Consider the following 26,801-nt stretch of genomic DNA (forward strand, 5'->3'; position numbering starts at 1 on the left):
TCACCCTGCTAGGGTGAATGAATAGATGGATCATTGGCAGACTTTAGCCCGCACCACATAGTAAGACTTTCTAGTTTATGATTTAAACCCCCAACCAGCGTAATCAAAACTCCTGTTGGTGCCTTAACGATGTTGAATACTTCACAGGCAGAATCCTCTTACTAGCACACATCTCCTTTACCGACAAAGTTTAAATATGACAAAAATATCCAGGACGATGGAATGAGTTTAATATATACATATTCATGCTGGTCTCCCTCTGAGGAAGGTGTCCTGTCTGGAGCCTGCGGAGCGGTGTTTGGCGGGCGCTGCTCGCCGTCCTCCTGCACCTCGGGCTGAAGGCGAGCAGTGAAAGGAGGCCTTACAGAAGCGACCCAGGAACCGCAGACCATGACCTGGGCCGGGGCCAGCCCGGTTTACACTCGGGATGCGAGGTTGGTTAGCAGCAGAGCTTCGCACACAGCCCCGCAACCAGGTCACTGCGGTCCCGCCGTATATACACACTTTGTAAACGTGCGCCTCCTGTTGAGGTAGGTTTATTTACACCGACGCGGGATATGACGTTTTTAAATTTAAAAGTGCTCGCATTTACATTGCGCGAACCGGACCTGATGGCATTAAAGCTATTTACAAGCACACTAGTTAAAAATGCAGCATATTTTTGTTATTGTACGTGCAATACCAGTAACGCGCTCAAACAAGTGATTGCAGCTCAGTGCCTGCCTGTTTATCAGCGCAGCGAGCCTCTCTGTAGACTCCCCCTGCATTCCAGAGAGGCGCGCGACGCGATCCGGTCAGCCCTGGAATGCTGTGGAGACAAGACCTCGCCGCGCGCACAACGTTATGCTATAGGGAAACGCTGCGTGCGGCCAGGTCTTGTCTCACTTCGGTGTTCTCAGACTGCTGAGACGCCGACAATAGTTCTCTGGCGAGAACGCGCTTTCAGCGCGTTACTAGCCGAGGCCTAAAAATGACAGGGAACCCACCTTCCAGGAGAGTGACTGGCAGATATTAAGATTTTGATGAAAATTGTCTTAAGTACATAACATTCCCTGAAGTTAATGCGCTTGGAAATGCATTCTGTACCCCTTTGATGCACAAGTTACTACTTGTGTAACGATATATCTGTAAGAGACATTAGTTAGTGATAGATTCCTTACCTTAGAATATCCCCAGGCGTCAGACTGGATCCGGAAATTTTTTGCGTAGCAGTACCCTTGCGCGTCGGTAGGCGTCGTCTGCGGCTCCGCGTCCGTCGTCAGCATCGCCTCCGCGTGCTGACGTCAGTTCTTAGCCACAGCTTTTCCGAGCCAGAAGCGCTGAGCCGTGTTAAAAACCAACACCGGCGCCATTGAAACTATGGCCCTGAAAAGGGATGACCTTAACCCTAGATATCGGTTCACAGAACGGGGAGGATGGGTGGGTCGGTAAGGAATCTATCACTAACTAATGTCTCTTACAGATATATCATTAGACAAGTAGTAACTTGTGCATCTGAAAGAGACACGTTAGTGATAGATTCCTTACCTTAGAATAGATACCCCAGCAATACCAACCCCGGTGGTGGGTCTGCGAACCAATAATCACACCAGAAAGTCCTGGAGGACGGTACGGCCAAAGAAGCTATCCCTCCGGACTTGACTGTCCAGGCAATAGTGTCTTGCAAACGTGTGCAGCGAGGCCCACGTAGCTGCCTGGCAAATGTCCTGCAAGGGCACTCCCCGGCCAAGGGCAGTAGTTGTCGCCGTGGCTCGGGTGGAGTGAGCCCGCAACCCAACAGGGGGCTCCTTTCTAGCCAAGGAGTAGCATGCCTGGATACACAAGATGATCCATCAGGAGATGGTCCTCTTATGTACCGCCTTCCCCTTCTTAGCGCCCACGTAGCCAACAAAGAGTTGGTCATCCACCCGGAACTGCCGTGTGCAATCCAAGTAAAATGAGAGCGCACGTTTTGGGTCCAGACGGTGGAGCCGCTCTTCCTCTTTAGAGGGGTGCGGTGGCGGAAAGGTTGGCAAAGTGATGGACTGCCCGATGTGGAAGGCTGTGACAACCTTGGGCAGGAAAGATGGCTTAGTACGCAACACAACCTTGTCCGGATGGACAGAAAGGAAAGGAGGAGTACAAGAGAGGGCCTGGAGCTCACTCACTCTCCTGGCAGAGGTGATGGCAACCAGGAAAGCAGTCTTCAGTGTAAGAAGGCGGAGAGGACAGTTGTGAAGTGGCTCAAAGGGAAATGTAAGTACAAGGTTCAAGTCCCAGTGAGGCATCACAAACGGAACAGGTGGAAATGTGTGAGTGATGCCCTTCAGGAATCGATTTACAATAGGGGACTTGAACAAAGATGGTTGATCAGACAGCCTTAAGAAGGCTTAAAGGGCAGAAAGGTAGCCCTTGATAGTGCCCAGAGCAGAGCCCTGCTGGGCAAGAGAAAGAAGGAAGAGAAGAACCTCAGAAAGAGGGGCAGAGAGAGGATCCACAGCCTTTGCTGTGCACCATGCCACAAACATGTTCCACCGACAGGCGTATACCGATTTCGTGGAGGAATGCCTGGCTGCCAGAATCACATCACAGACTTCAGGAGGCAAGTCAAATGGCCTCAACTGCCGCCGCTCAATCTCCACGCATGGAGGTGGAGGCTGGACAGGTTCGGGTGGAGGACCGTCCCCTGCTGCTGCAACAGAAGGTCCTCTTGAAGGGTCAGGCGGATCGGGGGACTGACTGACATGCTGAGTAGCTCGGGATACCAGTACCTTCGAGCCCAGTCCGGAGCCACAAGGATGACTTCGGCCCAGTCGTGCCTGATCTTCTTCAGCACTCTGGGCAGAAGTGGTATAGGCGGAAAGGCGTATAACAGACCGCAACTCCACTCGCGCCGAAAGGCGTCGCCGTGCGAGTGCCGTCTTGGAAACTCCAACGCGCAGAACTGATGACATTGCGCGTTCTCTTCTGTGGCGAATAGATCTAACCAAGGCTCTCCCCATCGCAGAAAGAGGCCTTTGCGCTTGTCCGAGTTCAGACGCCATTCGTGATCCATCGAGCACCGACGGCTGAGTTAGTCCGCCCGGGCGTTCAGAGAACCTGCCAGGTGTTGAACCGTCAGAGTCACACCCTGACGTTCCAGCCATTGCCAGAGGCGCAGAGCCTCCTGGCAAAGGGTCCACGACCCCACCCCACCCTGCTTGTTGCAGTACCACATGGCGGTGGTGTTGTCCGTGAACACCTGCACTACACTCCCGTTGACAAAGGGGAGGAATGCTTTCAGTGCCAAACGAATCGCCCGGAGCTCCAACAAGTTTATATGGAGCCGGGACTCCGCCGGAGACCAGATGCCTCTGATCTCTGCCTCTCCCAGGTGGCCTCCCCAGCCCTGGAGGGACGCGTCCGTCACAACAACGTGCTCCGGTTGGGGAAGGGAGAGGGATCTGCCTCTGACCCAATCGCGGTCCGTAAGCCACCACTGCAGGTGTCTCGCAGTGCCCTCCGAGATCAAGACATGGTCGGACAGATTGCCCTGATACTGGGCCCACTGAAACTTCAGGTCCCACTGCAGAGCCCGCATCCGCCACCGGGCGTGATGCACCAGAAGGATGCAGGAAGCCATCCGCCCCAGCAGCCGCAGCGTCAATCTGACCGAAATCCGGGATAACGGCTGAAAGATGGGAATCAAAGCCTGTATATCCTGGACTTGCCGTTCCGGAGGATAGACCCGAAACTGCGCCGAGTCGAGAACCGCTCCGATGAAAAGGAGCTTTTGAGAGGGACACAGGTGTGATTTCGGCACATTGATGGAGAACCTCAGCTCGTACAGGAGGTCTGCCGTCATCTGAAGGTGGTGGACGACTGTCTGGGGCGAGCCCGCCTTCAACAACCAGTCGTCTAGATAGGGGAAGACTGAAACCCCCAATCTGCGCAGATGAGCTGCGACCACCGCCATCACCTTGGTGAACACCCGTGGGGCGCTGGCAAGGCCGAAGGGGAGCACGATAAACTGAAAGTGCTCGTGGCCTACCGTGAACCGCAGGTAACGCCGGTGGGCCGGCAGGACGGGGATCTGAAAATACGCATCCTGCAAGTCCAACGCTACCATCCAGTCTTGCGGGTCTAGAGCAGCCAAGACCTGAGCTAAAGTCAACATCTTGAACTTCTCCTTCCGGAGGAAGCCGTTGACGTTCCTTAGATCCAAGATAGGACGTAGGCCCCCTTTGTCCTTCTTGGGGACCAGAAAGTAGTGGGAATAGCAACCACGTCCTACTTCTGGCCCAGGAACGCGCTCGATGGCCCCCTTGGCCAAGAGGGCCGTAACTTCCTCCCTCAGAAGTGCCACGTGGTCCCCCGACACACGGTGGTTCTGCGGTGGCCTGGCTGGAGGAGTTTTCTCGAAGGGGAGGGAGTAGCCCCTTCGGACGAGCTGCAGCACCCACCTGTCCGATGTTATTGTGCGCCAGTGGGAGAGGTGATGGCGAACCCTGCCCCCCACCGGCGTCACATGGGCCTGAAAGCACGGACTAGGAGGATTTAGTGGCAGATGCTGCGGGGGGAGGTGTGGTCTGACCTCGCCGCTGTCCCCGACCGCCACCACGGCGGTTTCCACGGCCGCCACCGCGTTGATAAGTCTGGTGCGGCGCGTGGCTGGCAGCACGTGTGGGACCGCCCCTTCCTTGGCCACGAAAGGAGCGAAACGAACCCGTTTGCTGGCGCTGGGTCGAGAGACCCAAGGACTTGGCCATGACCCTGGAGTCCTTGAAACGCTCCAGCGCGTGGTCCGCTTTGTCGCCAAACAGGCGACTGCCATCAAACGGCATGTCCATTAAGGCATTCTGGACATCTGCCGAGAAGTTGGCGGATCTCGGCCAGGCGTGGCGACGAATCGCCACCGTCGTGGACATCGCTCTGCCCAGCGAGTCGGTCGTATCAAGACCACACCTGATGGAGTATCTTGCTGTGTCTCGGCCTTCAATCATAGCCTTGCTGAGTTTAGCCCGTACCTCCGGCGGGCATTCAGGCAGCAGGTCCGCGACCGTATCCCACAGAGAGTGGGTGTAGCGGCCCAAGAGGCACGCGGTGTTGCAAGACCGCAGTCCCAGACTCAGGGACGAGAAGACCTTTTTGCCATACTGGTGGCCCCCCGCCCTGGGCACCGCACCCATACCGACGAACCACGCACGCAACCTGGGCTTCATCCTGGACTCCTCCCTCTCCATGACCAGACAAGTCAACGCTGTCTCCTCGGCGTGCTTCAACATCCTGCGCATGCTACGGAAGATCTTCTGGTGGATCCCCACGGAGACCAGGAAGACCGTCACCCAGGCCCTCGTCACCAGCCGACTGGACTACGGCAACGCCCTCTACGCCGGAACCACCGCCAAGCTCCAGAAGAGACTTCAGCGGATCCAGAACGCCTCAGCCAGACTCATCCTCGACATCCCACGAAACAGCCACATCTCCGGACATCTGAGAGACCTGCATTGGCTCCCCGTCAACAAAAGAATCACCTTCCGTCTCCTCACCCACGCACACAAAGCCCTACACGATCAAGGCCCGAGCTACCTCAACAACCGAATCAACTTCTACGCTCCCAAACGCCACCTCCGGTCAGCCAGCCACGCCCTCGCCGCGGTCCCACGCATCCGTAGAGCGACAACAGGAGGAAGGTCCTTCTCCCACCTGGCCGCCAAGACCTGGAACTCCCTCCCTCCCGACCTGCGCCTGACCCAAGACCACCTCTCCTTCAGGAAGAAGCTCAAGACCTGGCTGTTCGAGCAGTAACGGCACCCCCCCCCCCCAAGCGCCTTAAGACCCTACGGGTAAGTAGTGCGCTCTATAAATGTCTTGATTGATTGATTGATTACCTCTTTGATTCCCTGTCGGGCGGGGCCGACGGGAATGCGGTCTGGGAAGCGGAGGCCTGGATCACCAGACTCTCAGGGGTGGGATGGGTGGACAGAAACTTGGGGTCGTCCGAACACGGACGGTGGCGTCTGGCCACGTTCCTATCAACAGGCGAACCTGAAGCGGGCCTGGACCACGTGCCCAAAAGAATGGCAGCAGTGGCTCCTGTGGGCATGACTGCGGTTTGAGGACCTCAGTGAGGATGTTAGTCCTCACGGCCGCGACGGGGAGCACAAGGTTTAAGGCCTTGGCAGCCCTCATCAACACCACTGAATAAGCAGCCCCCTCCTCCTTAGCCATGGTAGGAGGCGAGACAAAGCCTGGGTTGGGGGAGTCATCCAGACCACTGGCGTCACCCAAGTCACCCGTCCAGTCCACGTCGTACTGACACTCGCGTGTCAGAGGGTCCTCAGACCCCTCCCACTCCTCTCCGTATTCTACATCTTCACCATATTCGGAATCAACAATGTAGACCGGCTCCTCGGGGTTCACAGGCCCCATCGGCGTCGGACCCGGCGTCGGATTTGGAGAGGGAATGGGTACGGCGCCGCGAGGGGGCGGCGCCAGGGGTTGCCCAGATGGAATCGGCGCCGAAGAGGCCGGTTGACCAGCCGGCGTCGACCCAGAGGGCCCCTGCGGCGCCGGGACCGGAGCCGTCGGCGGCGCCGGGGCCGGAGCATCCGACGGCGTCGAGGCAGGGGCACCCGAACCGCTAGGGCCCCCGGACGGATTCACAGGGCCCGAAGGCGCCGCAGAACCCGCTGGAGGAGAAAGAGCCCTCATGGCCATAAGGAACGCCTCTATCTCCTCGGGCGATGCGCCCTGCCCAGGGACCGCAGGGTATGGAGCAGGCCGCGTCGGCGACTCACGCGGAGCCGCCCGAACCCCCGGCCGCATCGCGCGAGCGTCGGGGGTACAATGAAGACGCCCCGATTTCTTGTGCTTCCTACCTGAGGGACCAGATGAATGGTGACGACTCCCGGAGCGCTCGTGACGGCTCCGCGACCACTCCCTCGATCGCTCCCTTGACCTCCGGCCGGACCGGGACCGCTCTCGACACGGGGCCGACACCCGGAGCTCGAGCAGCTTGCGGGACCGCTCCCGCCTAGCTTTATTCGTCAAGGCCCGGCAATCGACGCAGGCGTCCACGTCGTGGTCGGGGCCCAGGCACCTGAGACAGAGTCGGTGATGATCCGTGACCGACATCGTCCGGTCACAGTCGTCACAGTTCTTAAAACCGGGCATCCTACCGGCACCGTAAGAGTCAAAAAGATCAAAGACCAAAAAACTTGGTCAAAAAGACCGGAGTACTGCACTTCTCGGATCTGCGCTAACTGGCGCGGAAAAAAGAAGAACTGACGTCAGCGCGCGGAGGCGGCGTCTATATACTCCAGCGACGTCATCACGGTGCACGACGCCAACAACGGACGCGGAGCCGCAGGGGACGCCTGCAGACGACGCCTACCGACGCGCAGGGGTACTGCTACGCAAAAGTTTCCGGATCCAGACTGACGCCTGGGGATATTCTAAGGTAAGGAATCTAATACTAACCTGTTTCTTTCAGATACAGCAGGCTGAAGATTGGTAGTGGGCCATACCAGTTTAAGTGGGAAAATTAGAATCTAGTGGGCTAGTGCAGGTTTGAGCGACGTGTTTTGGAGTGAGGCAGTCTTAGCTGCAGGAACTGATCCCTTAACTAGTGTGCAATAACCTGATTTTCAAATTTAAGGATCGGCCCATCTTATTTTTGGAGTGAGAAGTTCCATAGTTTTGGGGCACAGTCTGAACACCTGCGAACAAGTCTATGCATACTGAAATAATGTTTCCTGTCTAAAAGGCATAACCTCTGGTGTTAGAATGGGCAATAAAGATAGTTTGTTTCTTTGACAGATAAAATGTTTATTATTTAAAAACCTTCAACACAAACATTCTTCCACTGTTTTCTGATCCAGAAATACAGCGAATTCAATAAACTAAAAGCTTTTGTTTCCAGACTAAAAACAGCAAACTTTAGTAAAAACACAAACCGTGCCTAATTCGGTCACAACACAATTTATATGGCAACTCTGCAACATTGACTGGATACCCACTCATATTTTTGATACAGAATAACCATGATAGATCCAAATCTTTCATAAATGATTAAGTAAAAACAGTAACATTTACTCAGGTGATACTGAACAACCACTTATTTTTTATAATATTTGCTTACATAAAACAAACAGACTTACCTTTATAAAAGCCAATTTTCTCTTCTAATTTAGCTGTGCTTGCCACCTCAAGAAAATCTTCAATTAAATCTAATGATATCAATGACTGGCTGAAAACAAGACTGCAAAAAAACACACAAACATCCCTAGGTATGAAAATTGTGTCATGAAGCATACATTTTCAATATTCATAAATTGCAGTTTTTAGCCAGTGGAGATGAATCAGGGTACCCACGCTAATAGCACCACATTTATCAATAGGCAGCAAATACAATTGTTGAAGGAAAAAATAAATAAGACCAAGGGCATGATTTATAGCTTAGAAAACTTGTTACATTATCAGAAATGTCGCGGATCTCCTGTCTATCACATTGGAAGTGCCATAGGATATAAAGTACTTGTAATAGGGTGGAAAAGATATCCATCAAGTTTGTGAAGGACTAACCCATCCACCAAAATCTAAATCAGGCCTCAAAGATTTCTTTAGTTCAACCACAAGTTAGCTAATGTGGGAACATTCTTTTACTTACTCCCATTTGCATTGGCAGCTAAGAGCAGATTTGGAGATAACATGCAAAAACACGTTCGTCAAGTCTACAGTCACTTTTCATTTTTAGAAGATTTCAACAAGGACTTAAGACTTACTGGCCTGAGATATGATGGATGAAATATCATTCAGCCCAGAGGCTAAGCCTGCACAGGTAAGTGAAATAAATGCTTTGCAAAATATTCTGCAGTGTTTACAATTGAATGTAAGTTCGTATGCAGTTTGTTTGAAATACAGGTAAGTCAAGGATTCGAAATTACTGTACAGATTACTTTTCAGTTACTTTTTCTACTCAGAGTGATATGCCTAGATATCACACTGGGACATTTCCCAGAAAAAAAGTAAGTCAAATCAGCTTTGTACAGTTGTAGTTTTTCAGGTTTCCATACAAATCAACTCCACACTTCGAACATTCCTCTGAGAAAAACAGTCAAAGTATTCCTATGGAGAGAAGGAATATGCTACTTACCAGTATGCATCTGTTCTTGGCATGTAGGGCTGCTGACATTCATATCTTGTGCATAGATCGCCACCTAGTGTTGGGTCCGGATGATTGCACCGTGTTGTCCAGGAAGAGTCTTCGAAGTATCACGAGCTAGGTGACTCCTCCCCTGGACTACAGTGCGCATGGGCATCTTCTCCATCCTCAGATTGTTTTTGCCATTGTGGCAGAGATGGAATATAGCAAAGTAAGAGATGCCATGCAAAAGAGAATACTGCAAGAGGGAATACTGCAGCTGCAACAGGCACCGGGGAAGAGGGTGGGCCATATGAATGTCAGCAGCATCTTCCGTTTGAGGCATGTTGGCTGCTGAATTCATATCTTGTGCATAGACTGTATAGCAGTATCTCCTCTAGCGGTGGTCACCTGTACCAGCTACAGCAGTCTGAAAAAGAGTTTTAAGGACAGCCTGGTCTACAGCAGCTTGCTGCTTTGATTGCACGTCTACACAATAGTGTTTAGTGAAAGTGTGTATGGTAGACCATGTAGCTGCCCTACATATGTCTTCAAGGGGGATATTCCCTAAGAAAGCTGTGGATGCCCCCATTTTACACATAGTGTGTGCTCTTGGGGGAACTGATAGAGTGCGTTTAGCTTTTTGATAGCATATCTGAATGCATTTAACTATCCATCTGGCTATTCCTGATTTTGAGATGGGATTCCCTTTATGTTGCGGTGAAAAAGCTGCTTTGTTTTTCGAAATGATTTAGTACTGTCAACATAATATAGCAGAGCTCTCCTTACATCTAGTGTGTGTAGGGCTCTTTCGGCTACTGACTGTGGGTTTTGGAAGAAAACTGGCAGTTCTATTGATTGATTGATATGGAAAGTGGATATGACTTTTGGCATTAACTTAGGGCTGGTCCTAAGTACTACCCTATACTTGCATGAAGGGTTCTTGAATTGTTAGTGCCTGAAGCTCACTTACTCGCCTGAGGGAGGTAATGGCAATTAAGAATGCCACCTTCCATGTTAGAAATTGCAATTCATATGAGTGGAGTGGTTCGAAAGGAGGTCCCATAAGTCTGGTAAGTACCAAATTTAAGTTCCAGACTGGTGAAGGTGGGTGCTTTGGAGGGATTATGCTTTTAAGACCCTCCATAAAAGCCTTGATTGGTGGTACCCTAAACACGGAAAGGTGTTGTCTGTTCTGGAGATATGCTGCTATTAGCAGCAAGATGTAGCCTGATAGAAGAGTGTGCTAGATAGCATCTTTGAAGATGCAAGAGGAAACAGATAATGTTTTGTATGGAAGCATCTAATGGATTGATTTGGTTATTGTTGCAATAAATTACAAATCTTTTCCATTTAGCTGCATAGCATGCTCTAGTAGTTGGCTGTCTTGCCTCCTTGATAATGTTCATGCAATCAGGAGGTAAGTTAAGGTATCCGAACTCTAAGACCTCAGGAGCCAGATCGCTAGGTTCATTATTATTATCTGATTGGGATCTGGGTGTTCGATTTCTCCATGGTTCTGAGTTAAAAGATGGGGCGAGAGGCGCAGTTTTTGATGGGGAACTACTGAAAGTTCCAGGAACGTTGTGTACCATGGCTGTCTTGCCCATGTGGGAGCAACCAGGATCATTTTGAGTGTCTGCTGACGTAGTTTGCGTGCTACCAGCGGAATCAGTGGAGCTGGTGGAAAAGCATACGCAAATCTGCCTGACCAGTTCATCCATATCACATTGCCCTGTGGCAACGGATGTGGGAACCTGGCAGCAAAGTACTGGCATTTTGAGTTCTCGTTTGTGGCAAACAGATCTATTTCTGGGTGCCCCCATTTCTGGAAGAATGGTTGGAGAACTTCGGGGTGAATCTCCCATTCGTGTAGCTGTTGGCTGTGTCTGCTTAGCAGATCCGCTACTTGATTGTCTTTCCCTGGCAGGTGTTCTGCTAGGAGAAAAATGTTTCTTGGAATTGTCCACCTCCATAAGCTCTGTGCTAAGTGGGACAGCTGTGGAGAGCGTGTTCTTCCTTGTTTCTGGATGTAGTACATGGCTGTCATGTTGTCTGTCCGGATCAACACAGCCTTGTTGTACAAGTATTTCTGGAATGCTTTTAGTGCCAGAAATATTGCTAGCAACTCTAGTTGGTTGATATGCAGTTTTTTGTTTGATTGTCCAGAGCCCTTGGACTGGACTGTTTATTGAAGTAAGTGGGCTCCCCAACCTGTCAGTGATGCGTCCGCTGTTAGTACTAGTTGTGGAACCGGCTCTTGGAAAGGTTTTGTGGGTTCCACCACTGCAGAGAGTTGTAAGCGCGACTGTCTACCAACACTAGGTCCTTCAGTTGTCCTTGAGCTTGGTTCCACTGCCGTGCTAGGCATTCTTGCAGTGGACGCATTTGAAGTCGGGCATGAGGGACAATGAATATGCAGGAGGCCATCATGCCTATGAGCTGCATGAACACTCTAGCTGGCAAAGAGTGTTGTGGCAGAAATATTTGAATGAGAGTCTGCATGTTGGCTATCCTGGCTGAATTTAGATATGCCTTTGCTACTGAGGTTTCTATTGTAGCTCCCAGATATTGCTGAATGTGGGAGGGTTGTAGATGCGATTTTGGGTAATTTATGGAAAAACCCAGGCTGTGTAGCAGCGGGAGTGTCTGAGATGTATGGCTTGCACACTGCGCGTATGAGTTTGCTTTTATGAGCCTATCGTCCAGGTATGGAAACACGTGGATGTGTTGCCTTCTGAGGTGTGCAGCTACTACCGCTAAACATTTTGTGAATACTCTTGGGGCTGTGGTTACCCCGAAGGGGAGAACCTTGAACTGATAATGTTGACCTTCTATTGTGAACCTAAGGTATTTCCTGTGAGCTGGATGTATAGCTATATGAAAATATGCGTCCTTGAGGTCTAATGTTGCTAGGAAGTCGCCTTGCTGGAGTAACGGGAGTACTTGTTGTAGAGTGATCATATGGAAGTGCTCCGAGAGTATGTATTGGTTCAGCGGTCTGAGGTCCAATATTGGTCTGAGGGACCAGTCCTTTTGGGGAATAAGGAAGTATAGTGAGTATACTCCTGTCCCTTGGTGTTGAATAGGGACTGGCTCTATGGCCCCCTTTTCTAGCATGGATTTTACCTCTTTTTGTAACAAGGTGATGTGTTCTTTGGACATAGGACGGTGTATGGGTGGTATGTTGGGTGGAGTAGAAGTGAGTTCCAGGCAATAACCATACTGGATAATTTGTCTCACCCACCTGTCTGTGGTAATTGCGTTCCAGACTGGTAGGAATTATTTGACTCTGCCTCCAACTGGTGTTAGATGGTCTGGATGGAGTGTGATGAAGTCACTGTTTGGTGGCAGTGGAGGATCTGGTGTTATTGCCGCCACGTCCTCTGCCCTTGTTATTATTGCCACTACAACCTCCCCTGTTAGAGCCTTTGTTAAAGGAACTTTGGGTGTTGCCGTTATATGTAGAGGAAGTCTGTGAAGTGTTGCCTCATGCGGTGGCTCTGTAGGAGGAGCGACGAAAGGAACCTCTGTGTTGATGAAACTGCAGGGCGCCCATAGATTTAGCAGTTTCGGTATCTTTTTTCATTTGGTCTAAAATGGTACCTACTGCAGGGCCAAACAGGAAGTCTTGATTAACTGGTTGGTTTAGGATGGTGGATTGCACCTCATTCTTAAAACCAGAGATGCGTAGCCAGGCGTGTCTGCGTAGTAATGCGCTAGTATTAATGGACCTGGCTGCTGTGTCGGCTGTGTCAAGCGCACATTGGTAATAAATTTCCCTTCTTGTATGAGGTCGTTAGCCTGAGCTTTGTACGGTTCTGGCAGGTGTTGCAGTAAACTCTCAAACTGGTCATAGTGTGCTCTACCGTAGCGAGCTAGTAGAGCCTGTGTACTTGCAATCCTGCATAAATTAGAAGCCTGTGAGGCCACTCGTTTGCCTGAGGCTTCCAATATCTTAGACTCCTTGTCAGGAGGTGGAGCATCTCCTGTTGTTTGCGAGTTAGCTTTTTTGCGAGCGTTTGCTACCACCAGTGAGTCTAAAGGCAACTGGCCTTTAATGTAAGCAGGGTCTGTAGGGGCCGCTTTATATTTCTTTTCAATCCTGGGATTGAGTACACGTGCTATGGCTGGATCTGTGAATATATCTGGCGTGTGTTTTAGTAACGCTTTCAGCATAGGAAGTGTCATGACATTTTTCTCAGAGGTAGGAAAAGTATCAAATAGAAAATCTTCTATTGGGTAAGTGTGCATGTCGACCATATGGTATTTTGCTGCCCTATCTAGCAGTTGGTTAAACACAAAGGTGTCGTCGGTAGGCGATGGCTTTGTAGGGTATGGGGAGGTGTCAGGGATGGGTTGTGTGTCATATGGATCATTCTGATCCTCCCATGTGTCATCCTGTGGATGTTACTCCTCTGGTTCGTTAAAATAATCTTGAGGATCTTCCCCCATGTTATCCTCATCATTATAGTCTGAATGTGTAGGGGAGTAGGGTACAAAAGGGATATTGAGATAGAAAGTAGGGGGAGGAGTAAAAGGCCTAGAGGGAGAAGTCCCTAAGTCCTTTTTCTTCGGAGGAACAGGCGAAGAAGTGTCTGTGTCCAATGGTCTCTTTTTTCGGTAATAAACTGTAACTTTGCCAGTCTCAGGGTTTATATACACTTTAGATTGTTCCTCTGATTTCGGATCGGGATGGAAGATTTATTCTTCCACTGTCCGTGTCTTTGGCGCCGATGTTTTTGGCTTACTGACTTGTTTGTGACTTTTTGGCTCGAGGGCCTTTGGTTGTGGAGTCTTTTTTGGCTCGACTGTTGCTTTGGGGTCAGTAACCTTCTTCGGTTCGACTTCTTTTGTTGGTTTAGCCGTCTTTTTCGGCTCGACGACTTTGTTTGGGTCGACAACCTGTTTCGTATCGACCAGAGCTTTTGGTTCGATACGTTTATTATGCTCGACTGCTTTCTTAGGCTCAATGTTTTTTGTGGACTGACTTTTTTTGGTTCGACGGGTTTTGTGGTGTGATCTTGTTTGTGTTGATCCACACTCTTTTTAGGATCGACGGCCTTCTTTGGGTCATGTGTTCCTTTTGGATCGACGACCCGCTTTGTTTCAAGGCTTTTCTTCAGCTCGATAGCCTTGGACTCGATAACCTTCTTTGGTTCGACCACCTTCTTTGGCTCGACGACTTTTGGCTCGACGCCTTTCTTCGGTTCGACGACCTTTGGCTTACGGCCATCTTCGGTTTGACGACCTTCGATTTGACGACCCTCTTGGGTTTGACAACCTTCTTGGGGAGAACGTTACTTGGACCTGGGCTATCGGAAGGCTTTATTTTTGGCTTCGGAGCCGAGCCAGAAGGCGGGGGTTCTGAAGGAGCTTGTCGATCTTGGCTAAGGCCTTTAGGCGATGCTTCGACCGGAGCCTTCGGTTTCGGGATAAGCGGCGTTGGGAGCTGTGTACTCACGGTTTGCTCCGGCGGGATCTGGTCATTGGAGTCCGACTGGTCCTCGACGGTGACGATCTCTAGATCTGAGTCCGCCGCTTAAGGGAGTTCTTGTTCATCATCGAAGATGTTCTCCGGTTCCGGTCACTGCATCTCTTGCCTAGCGGCCCGTTGATTCCGGATGGTCTTCTTTGAACGGAATTGGGCACAAGCTGGGCAATTTTCTTCGTTATGCTCCGATGACAAGCACTTGTTGCATACAGTATTTGGAGTGGCATTGTGGGCACCTTTCGAACGGGCTCCTTTCCATCGACAGCAGGCACACGTGGCGTCGAAAGGCCCAACGGCCCGATCAAGATGGAAAGTTTGGTCGAGTCAAGAAGTACCGAGCAAGAACAATACCGTCGAAGTCGAAGGCCTTTTGGCCTTTTAAAGAACTTTAGTTTTAGTTCCGAAGTTGGAGTAGAGGTATAACATCCGAGTACAATGGCGGAAAAAAACAATCTGAGGATGGAGAAGATGCCCATGCGCACTGTAGTCCAGGGGAGGAGTCACCTATCTCGTGATACTTTGAAGACCCTTCCAGCACAACAAGGTGCAATCATCTGGACCCAACACTGGGCGGCGATCTATGCACAAGATAGGAATTCAGCAGCCCACATGCCTCGAACATGAAGTTATCGGTTACCAGGTAAGTACTCGGTCTTTGGGGTCGAGTTTCTGGCGTTAGAACAAGGGTTCTCCCAGGGTCAAGGATGCACTCTCAAAACACCCTCAATGGCACTAGGGCAACCGGATGCAGAGTGCTGAGGCCCAGTGTTATCCAATGGAGGATAGGGGTCGTCTGGTTGGTGGCTGGTCACGAGCTGACCACAAGGTTGTGGGAGCAAAGCTCTGAGTGTTAGGCTCAGTGCAAAGGTTTAGCACACACAGTGCACCTGCAGCGGCACAGGTGTGGTTGGGCGTAGGGTGCTGTTTTGGCATCAGGTGCCCTGTTTTCAATGACATTTTTTTGGGTTTGGGTTTTTAGCTGCAGGCTGTGAGAAGTTGGCCTGATATATAGGGTTCACTATTCTAGTGATCCCTGTGTATCATACCAAACGACCCTTATTGATGATTGGTTGTAAGTCAACCTTATAGACCAGCTATCCTAGTAGCATGGACAAAAGCAGTCTTTAAGCTTAACTCTAGAGGGCGTGTTAAGCCAGCTGTTATACCATCACATAAACACCAAGTGAAAGGACACCACACAAGTTGTTATGAAAATAAAAGGATATTTATTTATAACAAGTCTACCCTGATCTCTTTATGAGTTAGGGAGTTAAGCACACAACAAAACTCTTACGAAAATACTTTAAGTTGCACAATTTACACAAATGCCCGAGGGGCACGAAAAACCATATACACTAAAAGTGGAATGCGAAATACTAGCCAGTAAGTAACAAGATCCAGAGGCTTCAGGATCGCTAGGACTACACTACTGAACCCTAAGGTGGCCTGCTTGCCAGCAGCCACCAACCAGAGCCCCCCTATCCTCCATAGGATAACATTGGGCCTCAACACACTGTACCCAGCTGCCCGAGTGCCGCTGAGGGTGTAACAACAGTGCATCACTGACATTGGAAGACCCCCCCTCCCCCGAGTCTAACACCAGAACCCTAACTCAAAAGACAGATTACTTACCTCGAAACCGATAACCTGTTTTTCCTCATAGAATATCATTGACACTTTTTCTCTCAAAAAGTTTGTGTCGACTTTTGAAAACCAAGAATATTCCTTAAAAATTACACAAATATCCAAAACGCATTTTCTCAACTGTTTTCAGGAAATGTCCCATTGCTGAGTCTACGTATCCAGCACCGAGTAAGAAAAGTAACGTTAAAGTAACTTACCTGCGAACTGAATTTCCTTCCATAGGATAACATTGGCGATTCTATATGAAAACGTTTTCAAGTGTCAACTTTTGAAATCGTACAACTAACTAAAAGGCATTTACTCAACTGTTTTCAGGAAATGCCCAGGTGCAGAATCTAGGATCCAGCAGTGTGTTAGTAAAAGTAATCCGAAAATAAATCCAATTGCATTTTTCTGAAAAAGACTATTGATTTCTATGTACTGAGTCTACTAAGTTTGTGCATTGCATTGCAACTCCTGTAAACTCGAATTGGTACCAAGTCCTACTGAATTTTGAAAGTATTCAACAACAGTATTTCATATCTGAAAAGTAATTTAATGCTTACCTGTGCCAGGCTTGCTTGGTTCTAAAAATGAACAACAGTATATATTTTATACTAAAACAATTGGCCTAGAGTTCAGTCCTTGAGTGTGCGAATTAATTTGCTGACTGAGTGCATACATCAAATGCTTAACACTGTCCTCTGATACTGCCTTACTGCTCGACCAAGTTACCACTTTAGAGAGTAATGTTCTATCTAACTTTAACTTCTGCTAAACCTCTGGCAACCCTTGGACTCTATTAACACTGTACCTCACTTTGGTGCAGTATATATAGAGCCAGTTTCTTACAGGTGCATCTTGGGTTCTTTTCTCCAGGGCAGCTAGATGAAGGGGTGTCTTTTGAGGACAATTTCACCTTACTGGGTCATTCGTGGTTGGGGGGCGTCTCCGTGCAGAGGCTGCAGGCGACGTCGCACAAGTTACTTACCTTCGGTAACGATATATCTGTAAGAAACAGTAGTTAGTATTAGATTCCTTACTTTAGAATATCCCCAGGCGTCAGACAGGATCTGGAAAATTTTGCGTAGCAGTACCCCTGCGTGTCGGTAGGTGTCATCTGCGGCTCCGCGTCCGTCGTCGGCGTAGTTGGCGCCGGGATGCCGTCGTCTGAGTACTTAGACGCTGCCCTCGCGCGCTGACGTCCGTTCTTATACACAGCTTTTCTGCGCCAGAAACGCAGAGCCATGATAAAAACCAACACTGGTGCCATGAACACTAGGGCCCTGAAAGGGGATGACCCTAGATATCGGTTCGTAGAAGGGGGAGGATGGGTGCGGTGGTAAGGAATCTAATACTAACTACTGTTTCTTACAGATATATCGTTACCGAAGGTAAGTAACTTGTGCATCTGAAAGAAACAGGTTAGTATTAGATTCTTTACCTTAGAATAGATACCCCAGCAATACCAACCCCGGTGGTGGGTGAATGATCACACCAGATAATCCTGGAGAACGGAACGGTCGAAAAAGCCATCTCTCCGGACTTGGCTGTCCAGGCAGTAGTGTCTTGCAAACGTGTGCAGGGAGGCCCACGTGGCTGCCTGACAGATGTCCTGCAAGGGGACTCCCCGACCCAGGGCAGTAGTAGCCGCCGTGGCCAGAGTGGAATGGGCACGTAGCCCCACAGGAGGCTCCTTTTTAGCCAGAGAGTAACAAGCCTTGATGCACAAGACGACCCATCAAGAAAGAGTCTGTTTGTGCACCACCCGTCCCTTCTTAGCGCCCACGTAACCAACAAAGATGTGGTCATCCACCCGGAACTGGCGTGTGCCATCCCGATAATATGAGAGAGCACGTTTTGGGTCCAGACGGTGGAGCCTCTCTTCCTCTTTCGAGGAATGCAGAGGCGGAAAGAAGGTGGGCATGGTGATGGACTGCCCGATGTAGAAGGCTGTGACTACCTTGGGCAGGAAAGAGGGTCGCGTCCGCAACTTAACTTTGTCTGGATGGACAGAAAGGAAAGGAGGTTGAGAAGAAAGAGCCTGGAGCTCACTCACTCTCCTGGCAGAGGTGATGACAACTAGGAATGCAGTCTTAAGAGTAAGGAGACGAAGAGGACAGTTATGAAGTGGCTCGAAGGGAGCGCACATCAGATACGTCAGAACGAGGTTCAAGTCCCACTGAGGTATCACGAAAGGAACAGGAGGAAACATGAGTGATGCCCTTCAAAAACCTATTTACAACTGGACACTTGAACAAGTAATGGCTGATCAGGGAGCCTTAAGAAGGCTGAAATGGCAGAGAGGTAGACCTTCAGAGTGCCCAGAGCAGAGCCCTCCTGTGGGTGGGACCAGAAAGGGGGGTGGTTACACCCCCTCTCCTTTGTCCAGTATCGCGCTGGAGTGCCCCAGCAACCAGTTTGAATTGGAGTATGCAAGGAGCACCTAGTGTGCCCCAGGCAGTGTCTCATTCTATTCAGCTCTCCCTGTCCCAATACACAAAGTCCTGTCTGGGGTGGTGCTTGCACCTTCCCAGGCAGGAAATCTATTGTTCAAACAGCCGTGACTGGAAGGACTCCCAGCAGCAGGAGGTCAGACTTGTGTCAGTAGCAGCAGCGTCCATTTTGTGACGCTGTGGCTCTGGTTAACTTTAACCGGGATAGTCAGTAAAAACATGGCATGAAGATACTGGTATCCCGAGCTACTCAGCATGTCAGTCGATCCCCCGATTCGTCTGCCTCTTCAGGAGGACCTTCTGTCGCAGCAGCAGGGGACGGTCCTCTACCCGAACCTGTCCAGTCTCCACTTACATGCGTGGAGATTGAGCGGCGGCAGTTGAGGCCATTCGACTTGCCTCCTGAAGTCTGTAATGTGATTCTGGCTGCCAGGCGCTCCGCAATATCGGTATACGCCTGCAGGTGGAACAAATTTGTGGCATGGTGCACATCAAAGGCTGTGGATCCCCTTTCTGCCCCTCTTTCAGAGCTTCTCCTCTTTCTTCTTTCTCTTGCCCAGCAGGGCTCTTCTCTGGACACTCTGAAGGGCTACCTATCTGCCATTACCGCCTTCTTAAGGCTCCCTGATCAGCCCTCTTTGTTCAAGTCCCCAGTTGTAAATAAGTTTTTGAATGGCATTGTAGGAGAGTAGGGTCTGCTTCCTATTGTCACCCCCACTTTTTGCTTTGCTTTACTGGTTTTCGACTTAGACATGGCTGTGGGCCTGCTAATCAGACCCACAGCACAGATGCACTCTCTCTAAATTTACACCATGTACTCTAGGTACATCCACAATTGGGAATTGGTTTACCTTGTCAGCCCCTGTAGAAGGGTACCCTAGGTACTCAGGGCATAGGTGTAACCAAGGCCTACCAGGGGCTGCAGCATGCATTATGCCACCCCTGGCTGATCACTCAGCTGGGGCAAGATCGTGTAATCACCCCTTGTTTAGGTGTAGTATTCCTATACCTGCCTATATATACACATATTAACCTGTAAGTCACTCCCCTGGCAGGCCTTAATCCTGGAGGCAGAGTGCTTGGTTATGTGGGAGATGGTGCTCTAGCATGAGCTGAGCCTGTCTGTAGCTTTCGGAACCATGTCCTTATAGCTGTTCTATGATATCACCATACCATATACTCTTAAGTGCATTATAATCCTCGCGGTTAAATGCTAACTTTGATTTGACTTTATCCAAACATGTCGTGTAAGGTGTCATGCGCTTTGGAATACTACCCCCTCGCCAGTTCTGGCGACGGGGGGTAGCATTCCACCCTTCTAGAGGGATAAGACATGTATGTAGCTGTAGCACAAGTTACTACTTGTGTAAAGATATATCTGTAAGAGACATTAGTTAGTGATAGATTCCTTACCTTAGAATACATTCCTTACCTTAGAATATCCCCAGGCGCCAGAATGGATCCGGAAACTTTTGCGTAGCAGTACCCCTGCGTGTCGGTAGGCGTCATCTGCGGCTCCACGTCCATTGTCGGCGCCGTGATGACGTAGTCGGAGTACTTAGACGCCGCCTCCCCGTGCTGACGTCAGTTCTTAGACACAGCTTTTCCGCTCCAGAAATGCAGAGCTATGATGAAAACCAACACTGGTGCCTTGAAACTAGGGCCCTGAAAGGGGATGACCTTTCCCCCTAGATATCGGTTCGCAGAACGGGGAGGATGGGTGGGTCGGTAAGAAATCTATCACTAACTAATGTCTCTTACAGATATATCGTTAGACAAGTAGTAACTTGTGCATCTGAAAGAGACACGTTAGTGATAGATTCCTTACCTTAGAATAGATACCCCAGCATTACCAACCCCAGTGGTGGGTCTGCGAACCAATAATCACACCAGAAAGTCCTGGAGGACGGAACGGCCAAAGAAGCCATCCCTCCGGACTTGGCTGTCCAGGCAGTAGTGTCTTGCAAACGTGTGCAGCGAGGTCCACGTAGCCGCCTGGCAATTATCCTGCAAGGGCACTCCTTGGCCCAAGGCAGTTGTAGTCTCTGTGGCCCGAGTGGAATGAGCCCGCAGCCCAACAGGGGGTTCCTTATTAGCCAAGGAGTAACACGCCTGAATACACAAGATGATCCACCGCGAGATGGTCCGCTTGTGCACCGCTTTCCCCGTCTTCGCGCTCACGTAACCAACAAAGAGTTGGTCATCCACCCGGAACTGGCGTGTGCGATCCAGATAAAACGAGCGCACGTATTGGGTCCAGGCGGTGGAGCCTCTCTTCCTCTCTCGTGGGATGCGGAGGTGGAAAGAAGGTGGGCAAGGTGATGGACTGCCCGATGTGGAAGGCTGTGACTACCTTGGGCAGGAAAGAGGGCCTTGTGCGCAACACAACCTTGTCCGGATGGACTGAAAGGAAAGGAGGTTTACAGGATAGAGCCTGGAGCTCACTCACTCTTCTGGCAGAGCTGATGGCTACCAGGAAGGCAGTTTTCAGAGTAAGAAGGTGGAGAGGACAGTTGTGAAGTGGCACGAAGGGAGCGCACATCAGAAATGTGAGAACCAAGTTCAAGTCCCACTGAGGCATCACAAAGGGAACAGGAGGGTACGTATGTGTGATGCCCTTCAAGAATCGATTAACAATAGGGGACTTGAACTAAGAAGGTTGATCAGGCAGCCTCAAAAAGGCTGAAAGAGCAGAAAGGTAGCCCTTGATAGTGCCCAGAGCATAGCCATGCTGGGCAAGAGAAAGAAGGAAGAGAAGAACTTCAGAAAGAGAGGCAGAAAGAGGATTCACAGCCTTTGCTGTGCACCATGTCACAAATCTGTTCCACCTGCAGGCGTATACCGAATTTGTGGAGGGACGCAAAGAATGCCAGAATGATGTTACATACTTCAGGAGGCAAGTCAAATCGCCTCAACTGTCGCCGCTCAATCTATAAGCATGGAGGTGGAGACTGGACAGGTTTGGGTGGAGGACCGTCCCCTGCTGCTGCGAAGGAAGGTCCGCCTGAAGAGGCAGACGAACCGGGGGAATCGACTGACATACTGAGTAGTTCGGGATACCAGTGCCTTTGTGCCCAGTCCGGAGCCACAAGGATGACTTGTGCCCGGTCGCGCCTGATCTTCTTCAGCACTCTGGGCAGAAGTGGTATAGGCGAAAAGGCGTACAACAGACCACAACTCCACTCGCGACGAAAAGCGTCTCCGTGCGAGTGCCGCCTTGGAAATTCCAACGCGCAGAACTGATGACATTGCGCGTTCTCTTCGGTGGCAAATACATCTAACCAAGGCTCTCACCACTGCAGAAAGAGACCTTGCGCCACGTCCGAGTTCAGACGCCATTCGTGATCCATCATGGACCGGCGACTGGGTTCGTTCGTCCGCCCTGGCGTTCAGAGAACCTGCCAGGTGTTGAACCACCAGGGTCACGCCCTGATGTTCCAGCCAATGCCAGAGGCGCAGAGCCTCCTGGCAGAGGATCCACGACCCCACCCCGCCCTGTCTGTTGCTGTACCACATGGCAGTGGTGTTGTCCGTGAACACATGCACCATACTCCCCCGGACAGAGGGGAGGAATGCCTTCAGTGCTAGACGAATCGCCCGCAGCTCCAAAAGGTTGATATGGAGCCGGGACTCCGCCGGAGACCAAAGGCCTCTGATCTCCGCCTCTCCCATGTGGCCTCCCCAGTCCTGGAGGGACGCGCCTGTCACAACTACGTGCTCTGGTTGGGGAAGGGAGAGGGATCTGCCGCTGACCCAATCGCGGTCCGTGGCCACCACTGCAGCTGTCTCGCAGTGCCCTCCGAGATCAGGACATGGTCGGACAGGTTTCCCCGATGCTGGGCCCACTGAAACTTCAGGTCTCACTGCAGAGCTCGAATCCGCCAACGGGCGTGAATCACCAGAAGGATGCAGGAAGCAATCAGCCCCAGAAGCCGCAGCGTCAACCTGACCGAAACTCGGGATAAAGGCTGAAAGATTGGAATCAGAGCCTGTATATCCCGAACCCGCTGTTCGGGTGGGTAAACCCGAAACTGCGCCGAGTCGAGAACCGCTCTGATTAAAAGGAGCTTCTGAGAAGGGCACAGGTGTGACTTCGGCACATTGATGGAGAACCCCAGCTGGTGCAAGAGGTCTGCCGTCAACTGGAGGTGGCTGACGACTGTCTGGGGCGAGCCCGCCTTCAACAACCAGTCGTCGAGGTAGGGGAAGACTGAAACCCCTAACCTGCGCAGATGAGCTGCGACCACCGCCATCACCTTCGTGAACACCCGTGGGGCACTTGTAAGGCCGAAGGGGAGCACAGTAAACTGAAAGTGCTCGTGGTCTACCGTGAACCGCAGGTAGCGCCGCTGGGCCGGCAGGACGGGGATATGGAAATAAGCGTCCTGCAAGTCCAACGCTACCATCCAGTCTCCTGGGTCCAGGGCAGCTAAGACCTGAGCCAGAGTCAGCATTTTGAACTTTTCCTTCAGGAGGAAGCCGTTGACGTTCGGTAGGTCCAAGATAGGTCGTAGGCCCTCTTTGCCCTTCTTGGGTACCAGAAAGTAGTGGGAGTAGCAACCACGTCCTACTTCTGGCCCAGGAACACGCTCAATGGCCCCCTTGGCCAAGAGGGCAGAAACTTCCTCCTGGAGAAGCTGCAAATGATCCCCCGATATGCGGTGGTTTTGCCGTGGCATGGCTTGAGGAGTCGTCTTGAAGGTCACTTACTAAGGGCAAGTGGGGAAGTAGAGTAGGGTAGTAGTTGCACTTCCAGCGGCGCTTGGGCGGTTGTGTGCAGGGTGCTTTTGAGCCGTCGGGTGCTCATTGTTATCCAATGGGAAAGGTAACAAGTGAACAAAGGCTGCAGGCTCGGGGACGGAGATTCTTCAGGTGCGACCACTACTTCCGAGAGGTAAGTTGGGATCTTGGAGAAGAGGTAGGTACCCCACAGGAGGGCACAGGGGGCTGTGGGGCGCCGGATGCAGGGGTGTCTTCTGATGTCGGGAAATCTTACCCTCAGCTGGTCGCGGTTGGAGAGGTCCCTGGTTGTGAGGATGCAGGCGTCGTCTGGATCGTCAAGGAGGGTCTTTGGGCACTGGATTTAGGGTCCCAGTCGCCGGGGGGATGTCCTCGTTGTCTTGGATCACTCAGGCACAGGCCGGGCTTGGCGGGTGCAGAGTGGGCTGGGTTCGCGGTTCCTGGCTGGCACCAGGGGTATTGCTGTTGGAGCAGAACCACTGCTCATGTGAGTCCCAGTCTTTTGGAAGGTTCAAGGCAGGCAGGTCATCCGGGGTTGTCAAGGTTGCTGTCCGCCGGAGTTTCGCAAGAGCAGGTTCAAGGATCAACAGGCCTGTAGTGTTCTGGGGCCAAGTCAGTGGGTGTCGTCCTTTTGTTAGCAGCTGCACGGTAGGTCTTAGTGTTTTTTGGTCTTCTTGTTGTTGCAAATCGGATTCTGAGGAAGGAAGGTTCAGGGTGCCACTAAATACTAAATTTATGGGCATTACAGGTAAAGCAAGGGCAGGGACCCTGTCCTGGGGTGGGTACACCCCCTAGCCTGCTCCTCTCCTGTGGGAGGGGGCAGGAGCCTAGCTGTGATTGGGCAGGGCTCCCCATCTTCAAGATGGCCTGAGCCCGGGGTCGTGCATCACCTTGCCTCTCTCACCTGAGGGGTGGAGTTGGCACAGGCTGGCACACCCCCCTTATTGATGTAGGGTTTCCTGTCAATCTTCCCACCAGAGTGGGAGTCAGAACCAGTGGGGGCCAGTTGCTGAGTACAGCAAATGGTCTGCAGAAGCTCTCAAGGGAGGAATGCCTTTGAAGCTTCCCCTGCCCATTCTGGGGGAGGAGGCTTGGCACCTCGTCCCAGGATGTGCATTGTTGCCGGGCCAGGAGGGCGGGGGCTCTCCACCCAAGGGTCCAGCAACATGTCTGTTGTGTGGCAGCCTAGGCAGTCCCTCAGACAAGACATGGATTGTAGGTTAGGTTTAAGGGGGCATGTCTAAGATGCCCTCTGTAGTGCATTTTACATTTAATCCTAAACTGGCATCAGTGTGGGTTTAATGTGCTGAGAAGTTTGATATCAAACTTGTCAGTCTTCAGTGTAGCCATTATGGTGCCGTGGAGTTCGTAATGACAACCTCCCAGCACCATATACTCTTAATGGTATCATTGCGCTCGCAGTGCCCAGGAATGGCCATGGTTACTGTAGGGGCACAGGGCTCATGCACCTGTGCCCACACCACTGGCATAGGGCACCCAGCTAGAGGGTGGCTGATGTATGCCAGGACAGTGGGTTTTGTGGGCATGGCACACAGGGATGTCGACTCTTTGTTTAGTTCTGTACTTAGACACTCAGCCTGCAAAGGCAGTGTGTGGGTGTCAGGGTACAGGGCCCCTAAGGGTAGCACAATAAGTGCTGCAGCCCTTAGGGGTCTTCTCTGGTCACCATGCTCTGGGTACCTAGGGTACCATTTACTGTGGGATGAAAGGTGGCCAGAGATGCCAATTGGGTTTTAGTTTCAACACAGTTTTAGGGAAGGAACACAGGCCCTGGGCACCTGGTTGGTAGGAGCCCAGGGCACACTCCATCAAAGTACAGTAGCAGTTCAGCAAAAAGTGGGGGCATACCAATGCAAGAAAGATGGCACTTTCTCACACTGCTTACCAACACTAGATTGGTCAATAGACCCTGTCACTGGTTCCACTGACTGGCTAAGCATTCTTGAAGTGGACGCATGGGGGACGATTATGAAGCAAGACCATCATTCTCAGCAGTTGCATATACATTTGAGTTGGAATCCAATAATTGGGTTGAAACTGGGGAATTAAAGCTTGAATATTTCAAATACTGGCTGTGCTGGGGAAGGCAAGAGCCTTTTGAGTATCTATTGTGGCTCCAAGGTAGTCCTGAGCATTGGCTGGTTCGAGATGTGATTTTGTCAAATTGATTGTGAACCCTAGTTTATGTAGTAAGTGAAAAGTGTGCTGAAGACATCGTTGGTACATGCTGGCTTTGATAAGCCAGTCGTCCAAGTATGGAAAGTCACGGATGCTTGATCTCCTTAGGTGAGCAGCTACTAAAGCTAGGCATTTTGTGAAGACACTGGGGGCTATGGTGAATCCGAAAGGGAGTACATTGAACTGGATGTATTGACCCACTACCAAGAACCTGAGGAATTTGCGATGAGCGGGGTGGATTGGAAAATGAAAATACATGTCTTTTAAATCTAGAGTAGACATAAAGTCACCTTTCTTCAGTAGATGAAGTATTTGTTGGAGTGTTACCATGTGGAAATGATTATACTGAATGTAAAGATTGAGTTCTCTGAGATCTAATATTGTTCTGAGAGAACCATCTTTTTTGAGTATTTGGAAGTAAAAAGAGTAAACGCCCAAACCAGTGATGTTGCGGTGGTATGGGTTCTATAGATCCTTTTAGCAATAGAGACTGAACCTCTTGTTTGAGGAAGTGTAGGTGATTCAGTGAAAGTTTGTGTGACTTTGGTGGCATGTTTGGAGGAGTGTTGATGAACTCCAGGCAGTAACCAGAACAGATTTATTTGTAGTACCCAATTGTCTGTTGTTACTGATTGCCAGATTAGTAGGAAATCTAACAGTCTTCCCCCAACAGTGTTAGATGGTAGTGGGGGAGGGAAGTGGGGGCAAGTCACAGCTTTGCATTGGAGGGGGAGGTGCGTGTGTTTGAACCCCTGCCTCCCTTTGCTGTTGTTACCTCTGTAACCTCCTCTGAAGTAACCCCCAGATGGAGAGGGTTAGTGTTGCAAAGTCATCCTGTGCCGTGGGCACCCCCCCAACTTTCTGCTGACTGGTACTGGTGGTAACTAACTGACTGACCCTGGGCTCTGCCTAACCAGGGCCAGTGCTATGCTGAAAATACATAAAATACATTGAAAACACCTACATACACTAGGGTACACTAAGGGGTGGGGTACCTCTGTGATTGGTATGACCTACCCCATAGGGCACTAGTACAGAATAAGGCAGGGGGATTGAAACTACCCATCAGTCCCTAGTATAATAAAAGGGCATGGCAGTTTAGAGGCCAGCAGCCTTTTCTGCACTTGCAAATGTGCACTGCTAAATCCTGAGGTCTTTTTAAAAGTGGCTCAATGGTACAGAACTG

The 26,801-nt window shown here is 50.7% G+C and overlaps 1 protein-coding gene across 1 annotated transcript in view; it reads right to left on the reverse strand.

The window, feature by feature from the left end:
• ATRX (ATRX chromatin remodeler) overlaps nucleotides 1-26,801 on the reverse strand; it is a 1,771,102-nt gene that overhangs the window by 358,008 nt on the left and 1,386,293 nt on the right. Inside the window, exon 27 of the mRNA XM_086918408.1 lies at nucleotides 8,121-8,221. Coding sequence (XP_086774534.1) covers nucleotides 8,121-8,221 — 101 coding nt within the window. The remainder of the gene's footprint in view (nucleotides 1-8,120; nucleotides 8,222-26,801) is intronic.

This window comes from Lissotriton vulgaris, chromosome 4_1 (assembly GCF_964263255.1).
Source record: "Lissotriton vulgaris chromosome 4_1, aLisVul1.2, whole genome shotgun sequence".
Classification (NCBI taxonomy): domain Eukaryota; kingdom Metazoa; phylum Chordata; class Amphibia; order Caudata; family Salamandridae; genus Lissotriton; species Lissotriton vulgaris.